The 21,664-nt window shown below is 38.9% G+C and overlaps 1 protein-coding gene across 1 annotated transcript in view; it reads left to right on the top strand.

The window, feature by feature from the left end:
- Positions 1-15,555, top strand: part of chrna8 (cholinergic receptor, nicotinic, alpha 8) — a 61,362-nt gene extending 45,807 nt beyond the window's left edge. Inside the window, exons 5-10 of the mRNA XM_020596129.1 lie at positions 6,195-6,274; positions 6,951-7,118; positions 10,828-11,022; positions 11,351-11,437; positions 13,213-13,322; positions 14,532-15,555. Coding sequence (XP_020451785.1) covers positions 6,195-6,274; positions 6,951-7,118; positions 10,828-11,022; positions 11,351-11,437; positions 13,213-13,322; positions 14,532-15,128 — 1,237 coding nt within the window. The 3' untranslated portion in view covers positions 15,129-15,555. The remainder of the gene's footprint in view (positions 1-6,194; positions 6,275-6,950; positions 7,119-10,827; positions 11,023-11,350; positions 11,438-13,212; positions 13,323-14,531) is intronic.
- Positions 15,556-21,664: the final 6,109 nt, after the last annotated feature.

Here is a 21,664-nt window from a genome sequence, read left to right as displayed (position 1 = left end):
CCTCTTGCTTCTGGCTCCTTGGTTCCCAGACCCAATATAAGAGACTCCAAACAGCCTTGGTCCTTGGTCGACCAGGGTAGAGGATGTTGGAACAATCATATGCGAGACTTTGGAAGCAGCTAGAACTCCCTTTTGCTTGGATCATTAACTGTCAGTGTCTGAGCTCCAGTTGTAATCACTGTCATGTCTGCTATACAAGTTATAAACAGACACAGATAAAGTTAGAAGCTCAGAAGCATGGAACACATCAGATCATTGGTTGGCTGGAACTCCTGTGTACATTATGAGTGGTGCTTTCCAACTCGAGTCTTATCGAGCCAAATTATAGATTGATTCTTGAGATTCAACCTTTCCTTTTTCAAAATGTAGGTTTATTAATACCTAAGCCTACAACAAATGCTGCCATAAGTTAGACAGAACTTTATAATTCCAAGTTGACAAATGACTGAAATGATAAATTAATTATTGAAATTGATGTTGTTTATTTCCTGTCAGTCAACTAATTTATAACCTATTGCAGCTACAAATATTCAATCAACTATTTGACAGTTATAGTAGCAATACAAAAAAGATCACAAGCCAGTTCACTGAAATTATATAAAATATTTTATAATGCCACATCAGAATTGGGCACTAACAATAGACGTTACTGGCCAACTATAAGTGCTATCCCATAGGCACGTAGGATGTCACCATTCAGTACTCTGCATCTAAAGCTACTTCCATAGTGTAGTTTTACTCTTATGAATTTCAGTGGTTACAGCAATTCAGTAATATACTAGTATACTGTATACTGACTTTTATATGATGAAAGCTCATTTTTGTTGGTAATCAGCACAGTGGTTGTTCTGTCATTGCTTTTCTTCCTTTCTATTTTGCATACTCTCACTATTTTAATCTTTATTCTTTTTGCTGTCCTTTCTTTCTCTTTTTGTCTTCTTCTCTTTACACCATTTTCCTCTGCTCAGATACTGTAGATGGCCTGAGCTCTGTTTACCTAATGACATAGTGGACAGAAATATTCCCCAGATGAACTTTCACTCTTGATTACAGCTGTGTCTAATAAGAAGGCTATGCTGATTCCCTCTGGGAGGACTTGCACCATAACGCCCAGGATGCTTTGCATCAGTTGCCTGTAATGGGTAGCATTGCAGGAATTGGAGAAGTAAAACATTACATCAGGTGGCTGAACATGTCAACAAATATACTATTGTGAAATAGCAATAGCAAATACAGCAAATATATATATCCCTTCATTTATTTAGACTGTTTCTAGTCCAGAATTTCAGGCCCTTATCATCATCATACAGCCATGGTTCACTTTTATATTGAGCTCTACAGATCTAAGTGGAAACCTTCATCGGTCTGAGCTCATTTCATTTCATGCCAGTGTCAAAGACTGGGACTTTCACAGTAAAAGGAGAATAATCTTTCACTTCAACAGCCCGTATGTTTCTTTAATTTAGAGGTCAGTCTAAGTAAACCTCTTTCCTATTGTGCCGCTGCAGGCTCAGCTAGATAGCAGAGCTACAAAGAAATTGAGTTGCAAGGTGACAATGCGGTCTGAACCTGCCTGGTTTACCAGTGGGTGACTTGATCTTGGTTCTATTTGATTATGTGTGAGCCATTTGTGTTTCAACCTTTTCTGTGGCACCAGTATTTTCCTCAAACACAAGCTGCTTACTAGACATTTATTACATTCATTGTACAATTCATAAAGAGCATTTACTCAGTAGATAAACAGCTGTGACATACAAAAAAGGCAATACCCGATGTGCTTCTCTACATCCAGTGAAAACATATGGCCCATATGTGTAAAAAGAGTTAGTTAGTTTAAAGTGTCCATGGCATGCTCATTTCCAGCCATTTATTGCTTAATCTTGGGTACCTCTAGATTAGTTTTGCATCGTAATGCCAAATAGTCTGTAATTATTTCAGAACTATTTATTCTTGCTTTGGATTTCTGTAAGTAGTTTTCTATTTTATGTTTATATTTAATTGATAGTCCTCTTCATTTTATAGGAGAATTGTTATTATGAAACAGTGGGTCCAAAGGGATAATATGAAAGAAAGAATAGCAAAAATACGCTTATCTTGCAGAAAAAATGTGCTGTTTTCTATCTTGAAGTTCTTTTGCTCTGGAAGATCCCATTATTTAGTTCTGAGCCTGCAACACTAAGATATATATATAAAATAGATAAAATGCAGTAAGTGAAAAAAAATCAGATATAGTACAGTCTGTTATTGCAGTGAAAATATTCAGTACAGTTTCACACAGCAAACTGATGGAAGACAGTATTACTTGGATGAGAACCTCTCTCACTAAACATAAATCATTTTAATGGCGCTTCTGTTGTTTATGTGACTCAAACTGCGTTTTTTGTAGTATTGCTGATTTTAACAGGCACTGGGGAGAGAGGTTGTGTGATTGTTGACCATTTTTAAACCATTAAGCTCCAACAGAGGGTATTTAACAAAGGAGTAAGAAGTTTTTAATGCATCAATCCTTCTCATGTCATACACTCTTTTTCTTTACACACATACTTCTAAAGAATCCCAAATGTAATGGGGACAAGACAACATGATGCAAGGCAGAGCTGAAGCTGATTGATGGTGTTGACTTTTCAGTGCTACCTTCAAGGTGAATGAGCATTTCCTTTATGGGTGGAAATAGTGACAGATTTCTAGCCTGTGTGTGAGGGCGAAAGGAGGGGTTTGGCTATCTAACAGGGGTAAAACAGAACATTAAGCAGCTTACAGTGAGAATCAGCAATCACTAACAATAACAACAATATAGTCCTGGCACAGACTCAGACTGAAACTGACATTCTTTAGGCATGCAATATAAATTATGAGCAAAATCATTCATTTTTATTTTAATGAAGCAAGAAATCAAGTAAAGAGATTAGAACTACTAAATAGGATAAACCTTTACTGATTCAGGGAAATTAAAGGTGCAGTATGTGAGATTTAGCAATATCCAGGTGAGGTTACAGACTGCAATGTTCAGCATAGCTTTCATAGATCGTGTTAAACAACCCTCACAGCCGTTTCACAGTCATTACCATAAATGTAGGACACTCGAAAAAACAAGTATGGCTGACTTGACCAAGCAAAAGCTAATGGCAGCCCAGTTTGGTTGCTGAACCAAACAGGACAGAAATGGATGAGCAGAGAACAGACTCAATGATTCCTCTGTAGAACTGTATCAGCAGCTCCTGGGGCAGGTTGAACTTCCTGAGCTGGCACAGGAAGTACATCCTCTGCTGTGCCTTCCTGATGTTGGACATCCACTTCAGGTCCCGGGAGGCAGTGGAGCCCAGGAACTTGAAGGACTCTACTACTGATGCAGTGCTGCTGAGCAGGGTGGGGGGTGCTCTTTCAGGTTGTTGTGACCACACCACAGGGCCAGCTGTTCAACCTCCCGTCTGTAGGCCAACCCATCACCTTCTTGGATGGGTTTATTCATTAGAATTATAGTTCTTAAACTCACAACCGTGCTTCTTCCTGTTCTCTCTTTTCTGTTACTTCTTTCCATCTTCCAACCAATCTTAATCCAAGCTCCTACTTCCAAGTGAAAATGTGAAATTCAAGCTACTGTAAAAAAACAGCAGCTCAACATGGTGGCCTCAATGATAGGAGACCCACTACTATGTAAATATAGTAAAAAAAACTGTAAAAGGCATACAATTTGAAGTGAAGTAATTGTGAATGTTATCTATATAAATAGTATAAAGGCTTGAAGAGAAGATTCAACATATACACAAGTGGTGGTCTAGCAAAGATTGAACCTGGTGACCGATAATTTACAGGGACATACATTTCTGGTGAATTACTTTCTACTGTCTAATGTTTATTGTATGATCATCACTAGGAAAGAAAAATTTAAACTTTATACAGCTGTAAACCTGTGTCACAGTGTTGTTTCAGGCTATGATAAGCCTGTCAGACAAACTTGATGTTGTGTATAGTATTTTCTGTATCCCTGGTACCTGAAGCAATGCACGGAGAGTTGAAACAAACTGCTTTTCAGATTGCCAGAATCTCTTTCTGACATTTTATTTACATATTGACACACCTGACCTGATTAGACTAAACAGAATTTGGATCTAACCCGACTCAGATTCCAGGATCAGTTTCTCAGAACTGATTGGACCTGTGAAGGCCTGTGAGGAAGGCTGACTTGTTTATGTTTAAGAAGCAATTAGCAGGTCAAACACAAGTTTTCCGCTTTCATTATGGTTATATATGAATAATGCAAGCATCTCTCTGTCAGGCTCCTTTCTTTATATGTTGAGATGGTTTCACTTATCAGGCTACATTGTACAATGTTGTCTTTTTATCAGCATTTTGATTATGCTAATGTTGTAACATTAGTAGCAATGTTTTTTTTTTACAAGAATTAAATATAATTCTTGCAGGCTAAAGGGTGATTCAGTCCTTTCATTCTGCCCTTATCTTTTTCACATAGCAAATGACCTTTTTGAAACATGTTCTGCTTATCTGATTAAGATGTGATTAATAATATGCATCAGGAATCTCCTGTGATGTCCATGCATGCTTTTTAATTATTTAGTCATGGTATAAATCTTCCTTTTTAAATGTTTCACCCAACCATTTTGAAAAATTGCTTTCCCAGTCATTGTCTGAACATTAATTGAAAAGAATCACTATCGTGTTAGTCATACCTTGCAATTGTTTTTTTGTTTTGATGGTTGTGAGAATGAAAAATCAAACCTTTTTCATTTCAAATACTTTCCCACTCAGTTAATGTATGTTAAGTACATGTAATTCAAATACCATAACAAGGCTGAATACTAATTGTGCTAATTTATTACCAGCAAAGTGTAAGAGCAGTTACAGCTGTTCCAAACTATTTTCCCAGCCTCTGTGTCTTCTCAACTTCTGCTAAGTGAAAAAAGTGATTAGATTTAGATTATTGATGTGCAGCCATAAATTAGTATTGAGTAAAGCCTTGTCCTGTTCAGCCTCCTGGGCAAAGTCCCAGAACATTTTGCTTAAATTTATGTTGTGCTTGTCCAACAAAATAGCCTACTGGAAGAGTTTAAGCATGGCACTCACTTCCTCCCTGTGTGAGGGAGAAAGTCTCATGCTGTAAGTGGCAGAAATGTATGAATGGATAATAAGTGATGATTGTGTGAGTCTGGCTATTGCCTGGCTTTGGATGAGTCACCATATAAGTGGTTATTGTTCAAAATGAGATGCATTCAGTGTACAGTGTACATCATGCAGTGTTTTTATGGTGGTGACATTATCCAAAAATATACAAATAAACAAATAGTGTGTAGCCATCATAGGAAACATTTGTTTATCTCTGTTCCAGTATTCAGCATAATAACTTCACAAGAATGATTTTGCATCATTTGTTCTTTTACACAGTCCTGAAATTTCTTGACAGGATTTAGGCATTTTCCAAAATTCATGGACGCCCACAGTCAGTTACTATAGTTGCCTGTTACTCCATGTATAAACATTCTTAACATTTTGTATTATTGAAACAACAAAAGTAGAGGCCTCAGTGGAGGAACATGCTCTCTGAGTGCCTTTTATTTAACAAATACTAGAAAAATGACTGCTTCTCTTAGGGGCTTTTGAATTTGTGCCTTAGAAAACATTCAGTTACCCAGGTCAGAATTGTCGTAATTCTGACATGCTTCTTTTTATTGCAATGAATGTGCTTTATATCTAGCATAAAAGATTCCAAGAATTTCTGTTTTCAGATATGTAAAGTCCTTTGGTCTTATTCTTTGAAAGAAAAATTCAAATGTTGTAATTATCCTGTGCCTTTTGTTATAGTGTGAAATGTGTAATCTTCTGGTTGTGATGTGAATACTTTGGTTTCTGAGTGTACATAATCCCTGTCTGTTTGAAGGACATCTCAATAGCAGACAACAATGTTTGTTTAGGATGATCAGAAAATTAAACACGGTCTGTCTGGATCTACACTAATCCCACTTGCCTCTGCCTCTCTGGCACCTTTCTTCTCTTCTTCTGTTTATTGTTTCTCTTTTTATCTGTCTACTTTTGTATTTCACCCTCAATCAACTTCATAACCCCTTGTTCTTTTATTCTCCTTTCTGGCTCTTTCTCTAGAAATGTTCCTATTTACTTATTTTTTCGACTTTAAATGCTTCATTACTGTGTTTACATTATCCACCTTTGTCTCCCTGCAGTGCTGATGAGAGGTTTGATGCTACGTTCCATACAAATGTGTTGGTTAATGCTTCAGGATACTGCCAGTACCTCCCTCCAGGTGTGATCTCTAAGATATTCTTTGTCTTCTTTTTTCACCACATTACATATTTCATACTGTACATCATTTGTCACTGTTGTTAATTTTGCAGTATTATTTGAACGATCATTATTTATGGTTGTTGTTACCATAACCTGACCAGCATCAGCATCAGCATCACCCCTTCACATCACTACTGTTAAGATCATCGTCGTCTTAAGCAAATGTCTTTAGCACTATCATCATAAATATCATTACCATTGTCATCAACGTTCTCATCACTGTCACTTACTGCATAGTGGCACAAGAAATTCTTTTAAAATCAATATAGCTGAACTTGCATCTTATCTTATTGGTTTCATTTTTCTGTCCCTTGACAGTTGTAAATACTTGTTGCACATGTTTTCCTCTGTAATCATGTACTTTGACTTCTACACTATATTTTGTGGTAAAGCATCAGATACTGTATGTCTTTGGGCATCTGGCACATTGTCCTCATCCTAGTCTCACTCTTATGTTTGAAATATTGCCAGGACTGTCATGAAATCACTGACAAAAGAAAAGACCCTCTGTGTCAACTCATATTTGGCTGTTTTTAAGGGTTTTTATACAGTTGGTACTGGTTAAGTCAAAGCACATGTCAAAATAAAGCAAGTGTTCAGTGCCAAAAGTAACTTACCCCAACATTCCTCTCCAGGCATTCTGAAGAGCACCTGTTACATTGATGTACGGTGGTTCCCATTTGACGTGCAGAAGTGTGACCTGAAGTTTGGCTCCTGGACTCACAATGGCTGGCTGCTGGACCTCCAGATGATGGATGTGGACATCTCTACGTACATACCCAATGGGGAATGGGATCTTGTAGGTAAGAAGAAGAACAGTAAAACAAAGTAAAAGGAAATCAGAGATATGACTCTCCTTACTGTTTCTGTGTAGTTATAGTAAGGAAAGGTACTGAGCTACATAGCTTGTTTATAACATATGGGTTTTACTGAAAAGAGGATGTTGTTAACAAATTATCTATCGACTTTAAATAGACTGAGTACAATAATCAATGTATAAATGACACAAAAACATGACGATAAGATGATGCACAGCCTGAATATTTATATATATGAAAAGCCCAAACTCGTAATGTAATGATTCCATGGCATTAGACATCCAGTCATTGTCACACGGCTCTGACAGCAGGTGTTTCAGTCATGTCAACTTCCTTGTAAGATGCCATTCTCACTGACATGTTCCTGTCAGTCAGTCCTGTTTAAAGAGTACTGCAGACAGCCTGGAGAATCACTTGCTGCTGCTTAGCCCACAGTTTCCACAGCTTGTTCCTGCTCATGAACTCCTGGAGTCCAAGACTATTTGGTTATACAAATACAATTTATAAAGAAAAATCAGACCTCGTATCTACTTGCATACGTCTTTTATTTTGCTATATAAACAATTGTAATGCTTTGACCAACCCTGTTGTTACCCAACAAGCTACTGACAACCATTTTGTTTGAATGTAAGAATGCAAGCATAACCAGTGAGATGGAAAAGTTTAAATTAAATTTAAATTAAGTGTACATTTATTTTGTTTTTACAGTCAGATAAGCCAAAAGTAATTTGGAAATGAAGCACCAGTAGTTAATAGTGTATTGCAATCCTGCTGGGTGCTATGAATATACAGCATATTTTCTTTGTACTCCATACCATGCAGCCATGGTCTAGAGTCAATAAAAACTGAGAACTCTGAAAATCATTACTAAGGAATGAGTGACTCCCATTGTTTTGGGGAAACTATTTTGTTGATAGGCACATCATAGCAGCATGACTGAAAACAGCAGTGGGATTTTCCCCCTTTTCAGTAGCTTCATATTCTTTACATTCCTGGTTTCACTCTTGGTTCTCTCTTCTCAAACTCACCACACTGCCTCTCAATTTGTCTCTCTCCTCCCAAGAAACAAAAGAGAGAGGGATGAAAGAGAGAGAATGACAAGGTAATAAAACATACTGACTCCTTCTTTCTGTTTTGTTTTTCTCTTTTTTGCCATCCTCTCTCTCCACATGCAAATAAAGGTCTCCCATCATCTCTAACCTAGTTCTGTGTGTTAATCAGAGGACTGGCATAAGAATTCACACTCACACAAAGTGAGTGCACCCATCTGGCTGGGAGAACAGAGGGAGAGCCATGGGTGTGTGGTGACAGCTGGCCCAGTAATGGTTCACTAAATTCATGCACAGTCAGGCAGCAAGGTGGCCAAGAACACACGCTGTCCTGGTTCCTCGGAGCTCATACCAGTGTACATGAACACACACTCACACATTTCTTTTCATTTCTTGTGGGGACTTTACCCGACTTCCATTCATTTTCTGGAGAATTACCCAAACCTTAAACCAAGTTGTCACTCTAATATTCAATGATTTATATGATACGGACCAGCTTCTGTTCCCCACAAGGGAGACTAAGCACCCATAGTTTGAGTGTATAAATAGGTTTCAGTCCCACAATGTGAGCACTGTCGCCTCACAGGAAGAAGGTTTGAGCCCTGGTTGACCCGGGGCCTTTCTGTGTGGAGTCTGCATGTTCTCCCTGTGCCTGTGTGGGTTCTCTCCAGGTACTCTGGCTTCCTACCACAGTCCAAAGACATGCAGCTTAGGTTGACTGGTGACTCTAAACTGCCTGTAGGAGTGAGTGTGGGTGTTTGTGGTTGTTTGTCTACATGTTGGCCCTGTGATAGACTGGCAACCTGTGCAGGGTGTACCCCACCTCTCGCCCAGTGTCAGCTGGAATAGGCTCCAGACCCCCCATGACCCTATTCAGGAATAAGCAGTATGGATGGATGAACACTGTTTTCACTCACATACACTCTGAGCTAAAATCAAGTGTTTTTGTTGCATTTCACCCTAAAATGAGTTGCATATTTTGAATATGTTGCTGATTATGTACTAAGGCTTCATTCAGAATCCCTAAACACATAAACATATATTTAAACAGCTATACAATGATGCTGGAGCCATAAGCTAATTCACTGCACTTTAGGCTGATTTTTACTCAGCACTGATTGTTGAATGTGAGTCACAAGTGACCTTCCTTTCCTCTCTCCCACAGCCTCAGAGTTATAAGTTCTGAGGTAGTTGCCGTAATCAAGGGCAAAAGATAAAGCTGTGTGTGAAATCTATCAAAGTAAAGTTTACTAATCACCTTAATACACAGTGGCTCTTGTTTTGTTTTTTTAAATACTTATTTGAATTTAATCGGTCCAAGATTATATTGTTTTTTGTTGCTGAGCTGTTGTACTGTACCAGACAGATTAGTTGAGTACATGTGAATATACAACAACAAGAGATTAGCCATTTATGGTAATTTAGGATTGGTTTTGAGAGTAATTTGAATTTGACACAAAATTTCAAGGTTGTGAAGTTCAGATTCATGTGAATGGTCATCTGACTCAGGAATAATCAGCCCTGTGACAGAACGGCACAGGGTTTTTCCTTGTCCTAAGTAACTTGGGTCTTAAATTCGATACAAAACAAACACATATGACCACAATACACCCATTCTAAAGAGCTGGCGTTGGTTACCAGACACTCGTGGATTTAAAATAGTACTTGTGGTCTAAAAATCACTCACTGCTGACTGTTGCCAAGTTCAACAAAAGCTCAGGGACGCTATATTTTCTTACCCCTTGATGATCTTGCACACTGTCCAAGCAAGAAAAAGCACTGAGCTCAGTGATTCCACTAATTAGCTCTCTTGCCCGCCCTAATTACAATTAGCCAGGTCAGTGCATAGCATGAAGTCTAGGACCTGAGACTGAACTTCTTGACCTACAGTGTGTCCATCTGTCTGTTTAGATAACAGTGTTAGATTAGGTGAAACAGATGAATAGGTTATTATTTTAAATAACAAAAATACAGTTTTATGTACAGAACTAATTTAGGCAAAGACATATTTGCTGTTTTTCAGGGGCAAGGTTACTTTCATGGTTACTTAAAGATTATGTTTGTCCTAATCTAAATCACATCATGTCCTACATTACAGTATGTCTGTGCTTAGTTACAGTCTGGAATTTTACCTTCAGGTTCTTCAGCATTTTTGTGTGACTTGGGAGAAACGGATAACCTACAGTACAGCCCAGTATATATGAAGAAACACGTCTGCTTTTAGTAAAAGGTATTAGTTTGGTTAAAAGCATACTGACAGTGAGACACAGGAGCATTTATTATTTAATTTTCTCACTGCCACATTTTCTTCCCCTTTCAACTACTGACCTGTTCACAAATCTCCTCTTTGAACCACATTTAAATAGGACCACTATAGAATTTATTGGTAATGATAAAACTTGCACTTTCTTACCTACTTTATTGCTCTGATTTGGATGAGAATAGGTCGATGTCTGCCAAGCCCGCTCGTGGACACGATGACAATAAAATTTTATTCAGCAGCCACAGTTGCACAGTAATGGCTTATTTTTTAATGTCTTTGAAAATGATTCATCCTATCAGGACTGGGAGCTGGACCATTATTCTATAATTCTGTGTTTTTGACCTCTAACTTACATGTTCCCACCTCCTCATTTCTTCTGCAGGTGTGCCAGCTAAGCGTAATGAGCTGTACTACGAGTGCTGTAAAGAACCTTACCCTGATGTGACGTTCACAGTCACCATGCGCCGCAGGACGCTTTACTATGGCCTCAACCTGCTCGTCCCCTGTGTGCTCATCTCTGGCCTGGCTCTTCTGGTCTTCCTGCTCCCTGCTGACTCTGGAGAGAAGATATCGCTTGGTATGGAGGAGGACATACACACAGAGACATTCTCTCGCATTATTACGGATTCAGTTCACTAGAAGATGAATAAAAACTCCATTATAAACACAGAAAAGATGATCAATTGGACCTTTAAATGCCAGCTTGTTTAAAAATGCCATTTAGTGAGACAGGTTCAGAGTAAATACTGTATTTAACTAAGAAGAAAAACAGACTGAATATACCAAAATAAATCCAGTGAAGCAACCAGCTGCATTTGAGTTCTCTCGAGTCACCATGTAAGAGAAAACTAGACTGTGATCAAAACATTTTTCATTTGTGTTTCTGTTCATCTGTCTTTTTCCAGGCATCACAGTGCTGCTGTCTCTAACAGTGTTCATGTTACTGGTAGCAGAGATCATGCCAGCCACTTCAGACTCTGTTCCTTTGATTGGTAAGACACTTTTCTGCGCTAATTATTGCTCATTTCAGTGATTATGGAATTGTGTGAAACTTCCACCTTTGAAAATGATGAAAAAAAAACAGTTAACTCAGATCACAAAATGATCAAGGGATATTTTTCAACACCTATTTGTGATAGATGTGTGACATTTACTCATAAAAAGGGTAAATAACATTCAAAACTTAAACTGCTTACAAACGTTATTGCCCAGATTTGGATGAGAATATGTGTGGCAAATATATAGAGAGCTTAGCTAATCTAAATAGCTTAGGTAAACATCTGTCTCTGTCCAAAGGTAAATAAATAAAACTAGAAATGAATCTTCTTATCTAACTCTCAGCAACAAAGGTGTGTCCCTGAAAGGTTAAACTAGTCCTTTAAGACTATACATTAAACCAGACTTGTACAGGCTACAGAGTGCTATAGCATGGTTGGTGTGTCAGTGTAGAGATCTGTCCTTATTAACTGTTTGCACTGTATCTTGTCAGACAGGCTGATAACAAAGAATCATTTACCCAGCAAGCAGTTGGTCATGATAGGTTGCCATGTCAAAAGAACAGATGGATAACTTACTGCTGAGATATTCACACCACAGGGCGTTGCATAGCAGACAGTGTTCATTGCAGGGACTGATCAATATGTTGTAGCTGAGGGGGGAGGGGCAGGGCAGTTGCCGATGAAGGATGTGGGAATGATGCCGAGTGCAGGATAAAAATAGAGCTGCATTGTATGAGGCCATATTGATATGGACCAGAAGACAGAAAGCAGTCAGCCATGCTAAGGGAGAGGAGGCTACGAACAGAGAAGCTGCTCTGCTTCATTTGGCAGCTTAGTGATGCAAAATGAATCCATTAGCAAACTTGCTTTTATTGGACTAGATGTATTAACACATCACAGATGGAGCAGAACTGATAGATGCTTCTAAACATTCACTCTGACAGGTTTTCATATAGGTCCAGTTATAGTCTGACATGGAAATGTATACAGTATAGGTGTCAAACTCAAGGCTCCCGGATCATTTTATGTGGCCCTCGAAAGCTTAAAATGCGTATGGTTGTCTTAAAATAAAAGTCTATACTAATTGAAAACTGCACTGAGCTTAAACTACATCTCCCACAATGCACGTCAATTTCGGGACGCGCAAAGTATTGGCATCTCGCCACTAGGTGGCAGTATTCAGCCTTCGGCATTTAACCAGCAACTTCCCAACAAGTGGAAATGAGAAATACCTACAATTAATCCCAAAATGTCCAAGAAGAGAAAGGTTGATGGAAAAGGAAGGCAATTTAACGAAAGGTGGGAAAGCGAATATATGTTTCAGCTGCAAGGAGAAAACCCGTGTGTCTTTTGTGTCATCCAGTGAGCGAACTACCTTGTCAGCCTTCGAATTAATTTCTACTAAAGGGTATAAAATGAGTGGGGGAGCTGAATCAAGTAAGAAACCGAAAACATTCCATACGGAATGGGAGAAGGACTTTTTTTCGCGATATTATATTCGAAATGCGTTTGCTTGATCTACCAATTTACTATCACTATTCCGAAGAAGGGAAATGTGGAGCGGCACTTTCAGACTGTTCATAAAAACTACGACACTCACTCATACATATATTTTGTGCGTGTGTAGTATTTTTACTGTAGGTCGATTATTTTGACTTGGTCATTTGAAAAGTGAAAAAGTGTGGGCACCCCTGCCCTGGACTATTATTTTTGTTTATTAAAAAGTATTCCTTCTATGCAAAGTTATACTGTTTTATTTTCCTTTTCAGCTCAGTACTTTGCTAGCACCATGATGATTGTCGGCTTGTCTGTGGTGGTAACAGTCCTGGTCCTACAGTTTCACCACCATGACCCCCATGGAGGGAAAATGCCTAGATGGGTAAGTGAAACCCAATAACTAATTCTCAATGCAAACGTGGAAAATAGATCATTCTGCCCTAGGCTATGCATTAATTCCATATAACTGCTCAATTTACAGTATATTCGTATGCTACTCAGTATGCAAACTATAACAGCTTCTGGGGGCTCACCTTTCCCCCCAAGTTTTTCATGGTCAGACTAAATGACAGATACAACATTTATAAAGCATGTGATTTAGCTTTTTTATCGTTATTCCTATTGATAAGAACCAGAGGTGTGTGTACTTCAGCACCACTGAGGCATGGACAGCAGCAAGGGGATAGACAGAGAGAGACCCTCCTGTGTGAATATGCACAGCCACCTTTATATTCCTGAGTGCTATGATCATACATTAATTACCTATTTTATTTTCTGCTTTACACATGTGAGATAGAAAACCAAGTGCCTTGCATGCGCCACAAAGAGAGGACTGACTGCGACCCTTAAAACAAAACCTAAGCTGCCTCGTTTTGTTTTTGACATAAATTTACCATATGATCTGTAGCCTCAATGAAAAATGCCGTTTCACATGCAAACTGTGTGGGAAGAATGTTCTTCTTATTTATTGCTTTAAGCCAACTGACATGATCAGGAGACATTGTGTTTTGGTGATCTTTGCATTAAAGTGATTACCGTGGTGCTATGCTTCGATGGTGATGGCAAGAATTGCATGCATTAAAATTAATTAGTGCTGAATCACCTTTATACTTGAATCATACATCAATAATAATCAATATCCTCATTTACAGTGTGGTAATTTTGTGGCATCTGCGCACTCTATAATTTAGTTATAAGGTTGACACAGCTTTCAGTAAAATACTGGCCCCTCAAAATATAAATCAAATATGAAAAAGTACTTCATCATAAGAAAAATTATCCACTTTATACCACACATCTACTGTATCAAGAACCAATGTGGAAACCAATGGAAACCTCCACAGCTTCAGGCCATACATCATTTTCCTGGGAGCCTATGGCACATTGTGTATTATCCCCTAAAGAAATTTGACAAAATGTAACATTGGCAGAACTAAGATTGGTGACTAAAAGTTCTGTTTTTCTCCTCTTTGCCTCTGCCTTTCTTTTTCATTTCACCATTCATTTCTTTGTCTATAATCCACCATAATCTCTCTTCCCTTTCTTACCTCTTTCCCCTCCATTTCCTGCTTAATCTCATGTCTTTATCCAGGTTCGAGTCATCCTCCTTAACTGGTGTGCCTGGTTCCTCCGCATGAAGAAGCCTGGAGAGGAAAGCAGAACAGCTGTGAGCTCCAGTACCCCCACAGCCTACAAATATTCTCACCCTCCTCCTCACCACACCAGCACCAGCAGCATTCAGATGAGCACCATACAAGGCAAGGCATCCACCCAGTCGACCACGACCAATGGAAGCATGAACCTGTACTTTGGTCACCACTCAATGGGCACAGACAACCCTGCTTTCCCACCGAGCATTGATTCGGGTGTGTGCAGCAGTGGCGGTGGAGGAAGCGGCCATCCTAATGGCTCCTCCCTGCACGACATCCACTCAGAGCAGACGCGGCAGACTTTCCTGCTCGATCAAGTTCCAGAAATTTCCCAGATCCTGGAGGAAGTGCAGTACATTGCCAGGCGCTTCCGAGAGCAGGATGAGGGAGAGGCGATCTGCAGTGAGTGGAAGTTTGCAGCAGCGGTGGTGGATAGGTTATGTCTGGTGGCCTTCTCGCTCTTCTCCATCATCTGTACCTTCACCATCCTCATGTCAGCTCCCAATTTCATTGAAGCTGTGTCCAAAGACTTCACATAAAGCGGATCACTTCTCTCTGTGAGAAGAGAGAGGAAACGCTATCATTAAAAATCCTGACATGATAAGAACTGTGATGCACAAACCTCCCTGCTACTACTATGTGAAGTAACAATAGTACTTCAAAACCAAACCTTTCCCTTCACATATTTGTCAGTGATATCTGTACATATAAGGGTTAATGTGGTTTTTCCTTGTCACGGTGGTTCTCCTAGCTAGCGCTGCACATAGTGTGTCACGTACTGTAGGTGGTTGCAGTAGTTAATGACGTAGAAACTCACATTAATGCGCTTTTCATCTGTTTCCCTGCTGCACCACATTATTTACCTGAGCTTAAACTCTGCATTGCTCAGTGACAGCCCCGAAACCTGACAGATTTAGAGGAGATCTGTGTGGAGGAGTGGGCCAAAATCCCTGTTGCAGTGTGTGCAAACCTGGTCAAGAACAGGAAACGTTTGACCTCTGTAATTGCAAACAAAGGTTTCTGTACCAAATATTAACACTGATTTTCTCAGGTGTTCAAATACTTATGTTCAGCAGTGCAAGACAAATAAATTCTTTAAAAATCATACAATGTGATTTCCTGAAATTGTTTTTAAAATTCTGTCTCTCAGAGTGGGAATGCACCTACAATGTAAATTTCAGACCCGTCCATGATTTCTAAGTGGGAGAACTTGCAAAATCGCAGGGTGTTCAAATACTTCAGTTCCTCACCGTATATATATATATATATATATATATATATATATATCTACACACACAGTCTGGATTCCACAGATCTATATGTACAATGTATATTTACCACTATTGCACTGAGGGTTATTGTCCAGTTATACTCTCATGGGTTAAGTGCTAATCAGAGTGACGGCCTGGGGGAAGAAACTGTCCTTGTGCCTGGTTGTCTTGGTGCACAGTGACCTGTAACGCCCTCTGGAGGGGAAGAGTTCAAACAGATTATATCCAGGGTGTGAGGGGTCTGCAGTGATCTCTGCCCTCCTTTTGACCCGTGAGGTGTACAGGTCCTCCATGGAGGGCAGGCTTGCACTGATGATCTTCTCTGCAGTCCTGACTGTCCGCTGAAGTCTGTTCCTTTTTTAAGATAAGTCTCAGAATGTATAAATCTATAAATGTAAAAAGAGAAAGTTTTATCATGACCAATAAAGTTACAACTGTGACATCAGACATTTATAGTTTAACTCTTTATAAATGTATGACATCCCTAGGTTTATTAAGCCATGAAGTAGTTTGTGTAAGGGTCTTGCAACTGCTCTCTTTACCTTCATTCCTTGTGCCAAACTTTATATTTAGTGTGGCTTTTTGTAAATAAATATACAGTGCATTTATCTTTTGAGTATTTCAGAATTCATCTACTTGGGCACTACTTACACAATGAAGAAGTACGATCAGCCAGTGATGAAAGAAAGGCAATATTTGTTCATGTGAGGTTTTTTTTTTTTTATGTATTCTGAAGGAGCATCACCCCAGCAGATTTGGTACATAATGCAGCAATTTTGTATCATGCTAAATGCTTTGTGTTTTAGTGTTTTGTACAAAAACACTTTCTGCTTTAATCTGTAGCGACCACATGCAACAAGGATTACTAGATGACCTTATGTCTTTTCTGTGAAACCTTGTCGCTTCTCACCACCCGAGTGCCCCCTCTGAGCTTCAGCAGCACACCATGTGTGAATTCCCCCTTTTAAGCAGGTAGCTGAACTCACAGAGACTTCTCAGATATGGCACTTGGCCATTTTAAGAGAAACCAGCAAGGAATGAAAGTAACAATGTACAACATACAACAATGTTCAGTGCATGAGTGCTGTAGAGACAGTCAATGAAATTGAATTCATGCTGTTACAGTTAACCAATGGACTGTGAGCGGACATAGATGCCATCTGTGGACTCTCTTTTATGCCAGTCTGACTTCAAAACTGTAAAATATTTAAATGTCATATCCCTTTATAATGGCCAGAAAGGAAACGGTGAACCCCATGTTGGCTGAAATGTACATTTAGTAGTTAGCACTACTTACTGTGCACAATGTTCCTTTATTTTTGATACAGTTTTGCACATTTACAGTAGGTAGCATTCAATCTTTACACCTAATATTTATGTTTCATCAAGGATGTGATTTTAAGAAGCATTATAAATAAAATATACACTGAACAAAATTATAAGCACAACACTTTTGTGTTTGTCCCCATTTTTCATGAGCTGAACTCAAAGATCTATGACTTTTTTTATGTACACAAAAGGCCTATTTCTCTCAAATATTGTTCATAAATCTGTCTAAATTTGTGTTAGTGAGCACCTCTCCCTTTGCCAAGATAATCTATCCACCTCACAGGTGTGCATTAGGATGGCCACAATAAAAGTTTCAGTGATTTCGCTGCAGCTGGAAGCCACCGCACAGACTGATACACTTCACCGAGGACACACACACAAACATATATACAGTATATACATACTTGCTGTTGTCAGTCTAACCAGATACAATGTCTGTTTGTTGTCATATAATGTGGGCACCATATCATCCAAGCAGCCCAAAACTTTGAGCCCCAGATAGGACATTTGAATTAGACTGACCTTGAAAATTCATTTCTTGATGTAGACTGTGTAAAATCCTGATTCAATTTAATAAATCCCATAAAATCACACTTGATATTAAAATGGTGTTTGGGCTCTTTGGGAAAGTATTTAGTTGGCAATATAGGCCGTTCAATTTGTGTTCAAGGGCAGAGACATCATGTTGCTGAATATGAAAGAATAGCCTATTTTCTGGAATTACCATTAACTGTTAATGAAGATCAGCATCATATTGCCGTCTCATGTGTTGCCTGCACTCGATTTAACTGAGTTTCCCCACCCTTGCTGCTACATAACAAGTGGCACACCAGTATGGGCAAATGGAACACAGCCTGATTATCGGTAACGGGAAAGGAAGTGGTTGGCGCTGGCTTCCAGCAGACCAATCATCCAATCATCAATAAGAGCTGCACAGAGTGGGCACAGCCACAAATCCTTTACATTTTGAGATTATAATCTCTGCCTCAGCTTCTGTGTTTCCCCGTCATTGATTGAAATATTTTGGTTTGGTGCCAGGAAATTGCCAAAGAAATCAATCCAGAGGCAAAAACAAACTGGAAATTGCATTGAAACTGTGTTCAACTTAACGCTTGCTTGTGCGTGCAGGAAAATGGAGCTTTGAATGTTTGATAAGGCACAGAGCATTTATTTAAGAAAAACTATTTAATGATCCTTTAATGCATAATCATGTAATATCTACCATAAACAAATTTAACATGTGTAGGTGTGCTGGATTGTGTTTAGCTTGTTAACTTCCTAAGGTAGCATAGGCCAGTTGCTAAAGGTAATGTGTTTGACTTTACTGCCCTATGAGTAGCCAATGAAGACCTATGTACAGTAGTAAACAGTGTCCTGTTTTCATTAGGCTTGCATATTCACCTGAAAGCTCATATAATTCAACAAGTAGATGGGTCAGAAGGACACACAAACCCCTGTTAGCTGATAGGCCTAATGTTACACTTCAAAAGAGGATTGCTCTTGGACTGAACATTTTGGGCCCTGATTTAACTGGCCAAGTAGAAAACAGGAGCCCAAAGTGGCTGGCTGAGGTGGGAGTATATCAGGATGTGATGATCAATTCAGTTAAATTCAATAATTCTGTAATTTACGTGGAAATAAATGTCTTCTGAGTTTGTCACACCACAGGGAGATGTCAGTAATCACCCAGACAAATGAATGATTAAAAAGATGGCCAAGTATATAAAATTAGCTGTCCACCATGATTGGCAAATCTGGAATGAAACCTCATCTGGGATCCTCTGAAGAATGAAGAATCTAGCCAGTGATATCAGTCTGTCCAGATGACTGCATGTCTGATTTGTGATTCTTTTAATAAAAAAAAAAAGCTCTTGGGCACCCAATCTGGGTCCCCAGTTAGAACTACAGCAGTGATACTATGAAAACCTGATTGTCAAGTATAAAGGTTGACACCATACTCTTACTCTTTTTAACATTCTTATAGCAAGATTATACTGTGTGCTGAATGTCTTAAGGCTAACAGACGTATTGAAGGAACTGAGGTCTGCAGGAACAATACCTATGTTATCATTTTTTGTGAGCGCTTGACTTGGCAATATAAATTTGCCTATCCTCTTTTCTAACTGTATATACACAACAAGGTCAACTGAGTTGACTTGCATCATAAGGAGACAAGGCTTTTCTCTTTCCCCTTCTTCTCAGTGTGTGAAGGAGTCTGAGCTTTAAGTAGAGTTAATGGTAATTTGGACAGTTGTTGAGTCTGTCTGTGAATGTCTATATTAGCTGGAAAAGTGACTAGGCACTCAAGGGAGAAGTGAAGGTACCTAGAGAATTAAGGAAGAGTCGGGGAAAATTATAGTGTGCAAATACAGGGAGTTGGAGTTGTGTGCAATGGTTGTGCAGTTTCCAAACAGACAAGGATTAACCTGGTTTTGTGAAGGGACTGTGTCAGCTGAGGGAAGCCCTCCACCACCTCTAAAGCTCACAAAATAACATTATAGTATGTTGTATAACTGGTTTATCTATAGATAATCACACTTTTTCTAATCAGCTTAAAAGACTGTTGTTAGCATCATTAAATGAAATGACATCTAACTTTAGTGAGGACACAGGGTTAATCCGCTGTCAGTCTGTGCATTTCATCATTACAAACATTGATTAGTTGTCAAATACTCATGTTAACAGCTATCCACAATGCTCTTCAGCTGTTGTCATCAACTATGTGTGCTTTATTTCTCAATCTTGCATGCTATCCTTCTTTAATGTACACTCCTCCTGACCCTCAAATAAATAAAGTCTGTGTCAGACATCAACACTGTCCCATCAACCATGTGTATATGGAATTATAAAACATTGTTCATCTGGTTTCAGAGTGACTGGACCATATAATCTCATTAAGTTCTCAAAATCTTTTCCACCCACAACTCCTATCCTAATAAGAGTATATTTCACATTTATTCAAAGTGTTAAAGCCTGGCTCATAAAAGGAGGTTAATTAAAGGATGTTAGAGGGTCCGTGGAAGTTGCAGTTGATGATACAAGAGCTGCTGCAAATGCATGCATGTGTGAAGTCATTTGTGTAATCACTCTTCATGCACTAGTTGAAGAGTTGCATAAAATGAATTGAACTGGCCCTGTGCTTTCCCAATGCATGAAAATCACTTTAGAGCAGGAACTTACTTTCAGGTGCAAGTGAGTAAAACTATTTGTTTTCACTACCTGTGTTTAAATCTGTTTGAGGGTGAGTTAAATGGAAAGGTTTCACCTCTGAAGTGTCCTGATGAAGTGTACTTAATGTACAAGTCCCCACAAATATATATATGTTCAATTTAAAGCTTTATGAAAGCAAACCATGACGTGCACTCTATCTGCCTCTGCCACAGCTTCAAAACCTGCACAAAGATAAACAGAGAGCAAATTAGTGTAATAACTCAAATACATGGTGGTTTGTACATTTGGGGCAGTGAAGAACATAGTAACAGACAGCAGAAAGGATAGTGGGAAAAAGGCAAGTGACCAAGAAATGGGAGATGGGACATGGGAGAGTAGCACTTTAAATAAAAGAGCTGTAAATTAGTCAAACCTGTCATGGCCTTTTTTTTTCTTTAAAATGAAAAATGCTGTAAAAGAAAAAAAGGTTTATTCCTCATTTAACTACATTATATTAGCATTTTGAAGGAACTGATCAACAGTTCAACAAACATTTACTTGGGTTCTTGATGAGATTTAGATTAAAAGATAAACATTGCACTCAGATCTGTACAATAAATATAAAGCAGCAGCTGGTTACTGAAAACTAGAAATGGGTAAACTGTTACAAAATCTGTATACTAGTACTGACTCGGAAAGTAATTACCAAATATCTTTCTCCTAAGTCACATTTTTAGTTAGATTTTGTTACTTTGGGACAGAGCCATGCTAGTGATTTCCCTGTTTCGTTTCAGGGCTAAGCTAATCAACTGCTGTATGAGTGGGTGGCACAGCAGCACAGTGGTTAGTACTCTCATCTCACAACAACAAGGTTCTGGGTTTGAGTCCTGGCTGACCCGAGGCCTTTCTGTGTGGGGTTTTCATGTTCTCCTTGTGTCTGCGTGGGTTCTCTCCACATACTCCAGCTTCCTCCCACAGTCCAAAGACATGCAGCTTAGGTTGACTGGAGACTCTAAATTGCCCATAGGAGTGAGTGTGAGTACGTGTGATTGTTTGTCTATGTCAACCCATTGATAGACTGGAGACCTACCCAGGGTGTTGCCCAGTATCAACTGGGATTGGCTGACATTTAATTCCCTAAATGTTAAACTTCTCTTTTAATAGTACACCTATGATAATAGGTAAACTTATGATGTTCTCATTGGTCTTGATTATAACCTTTACAAATAATAAGTTATCTTTCTCTCTACAGCAACATAAGTATTAGCTTTTTTTAAAATACTTTTTTGTGCTGCTCCCACCCAGGTTCACAGTATGACGTTTAT

This window comes from Monopterus albus, unplaced genomic scaffold (assembly GCF_001952655.1).
Source record: "Monopterus albus unplaced genomic scaffold, M_albus_1.0 scaffold29.1, whole genome shotgun sequence".
NCBI classification, from domain to species: Eukaryota; Metazoa; Chordata; class Actinopteri; order Synbranchiformes; family Synbranchidae; genus Monopterus; species Monopterus albus.
The sequence above is the reverse complement of the archived record's forward strand: the minus strand, read 5'-3'. Positions and strand labels throughout refer to the sequence as shown.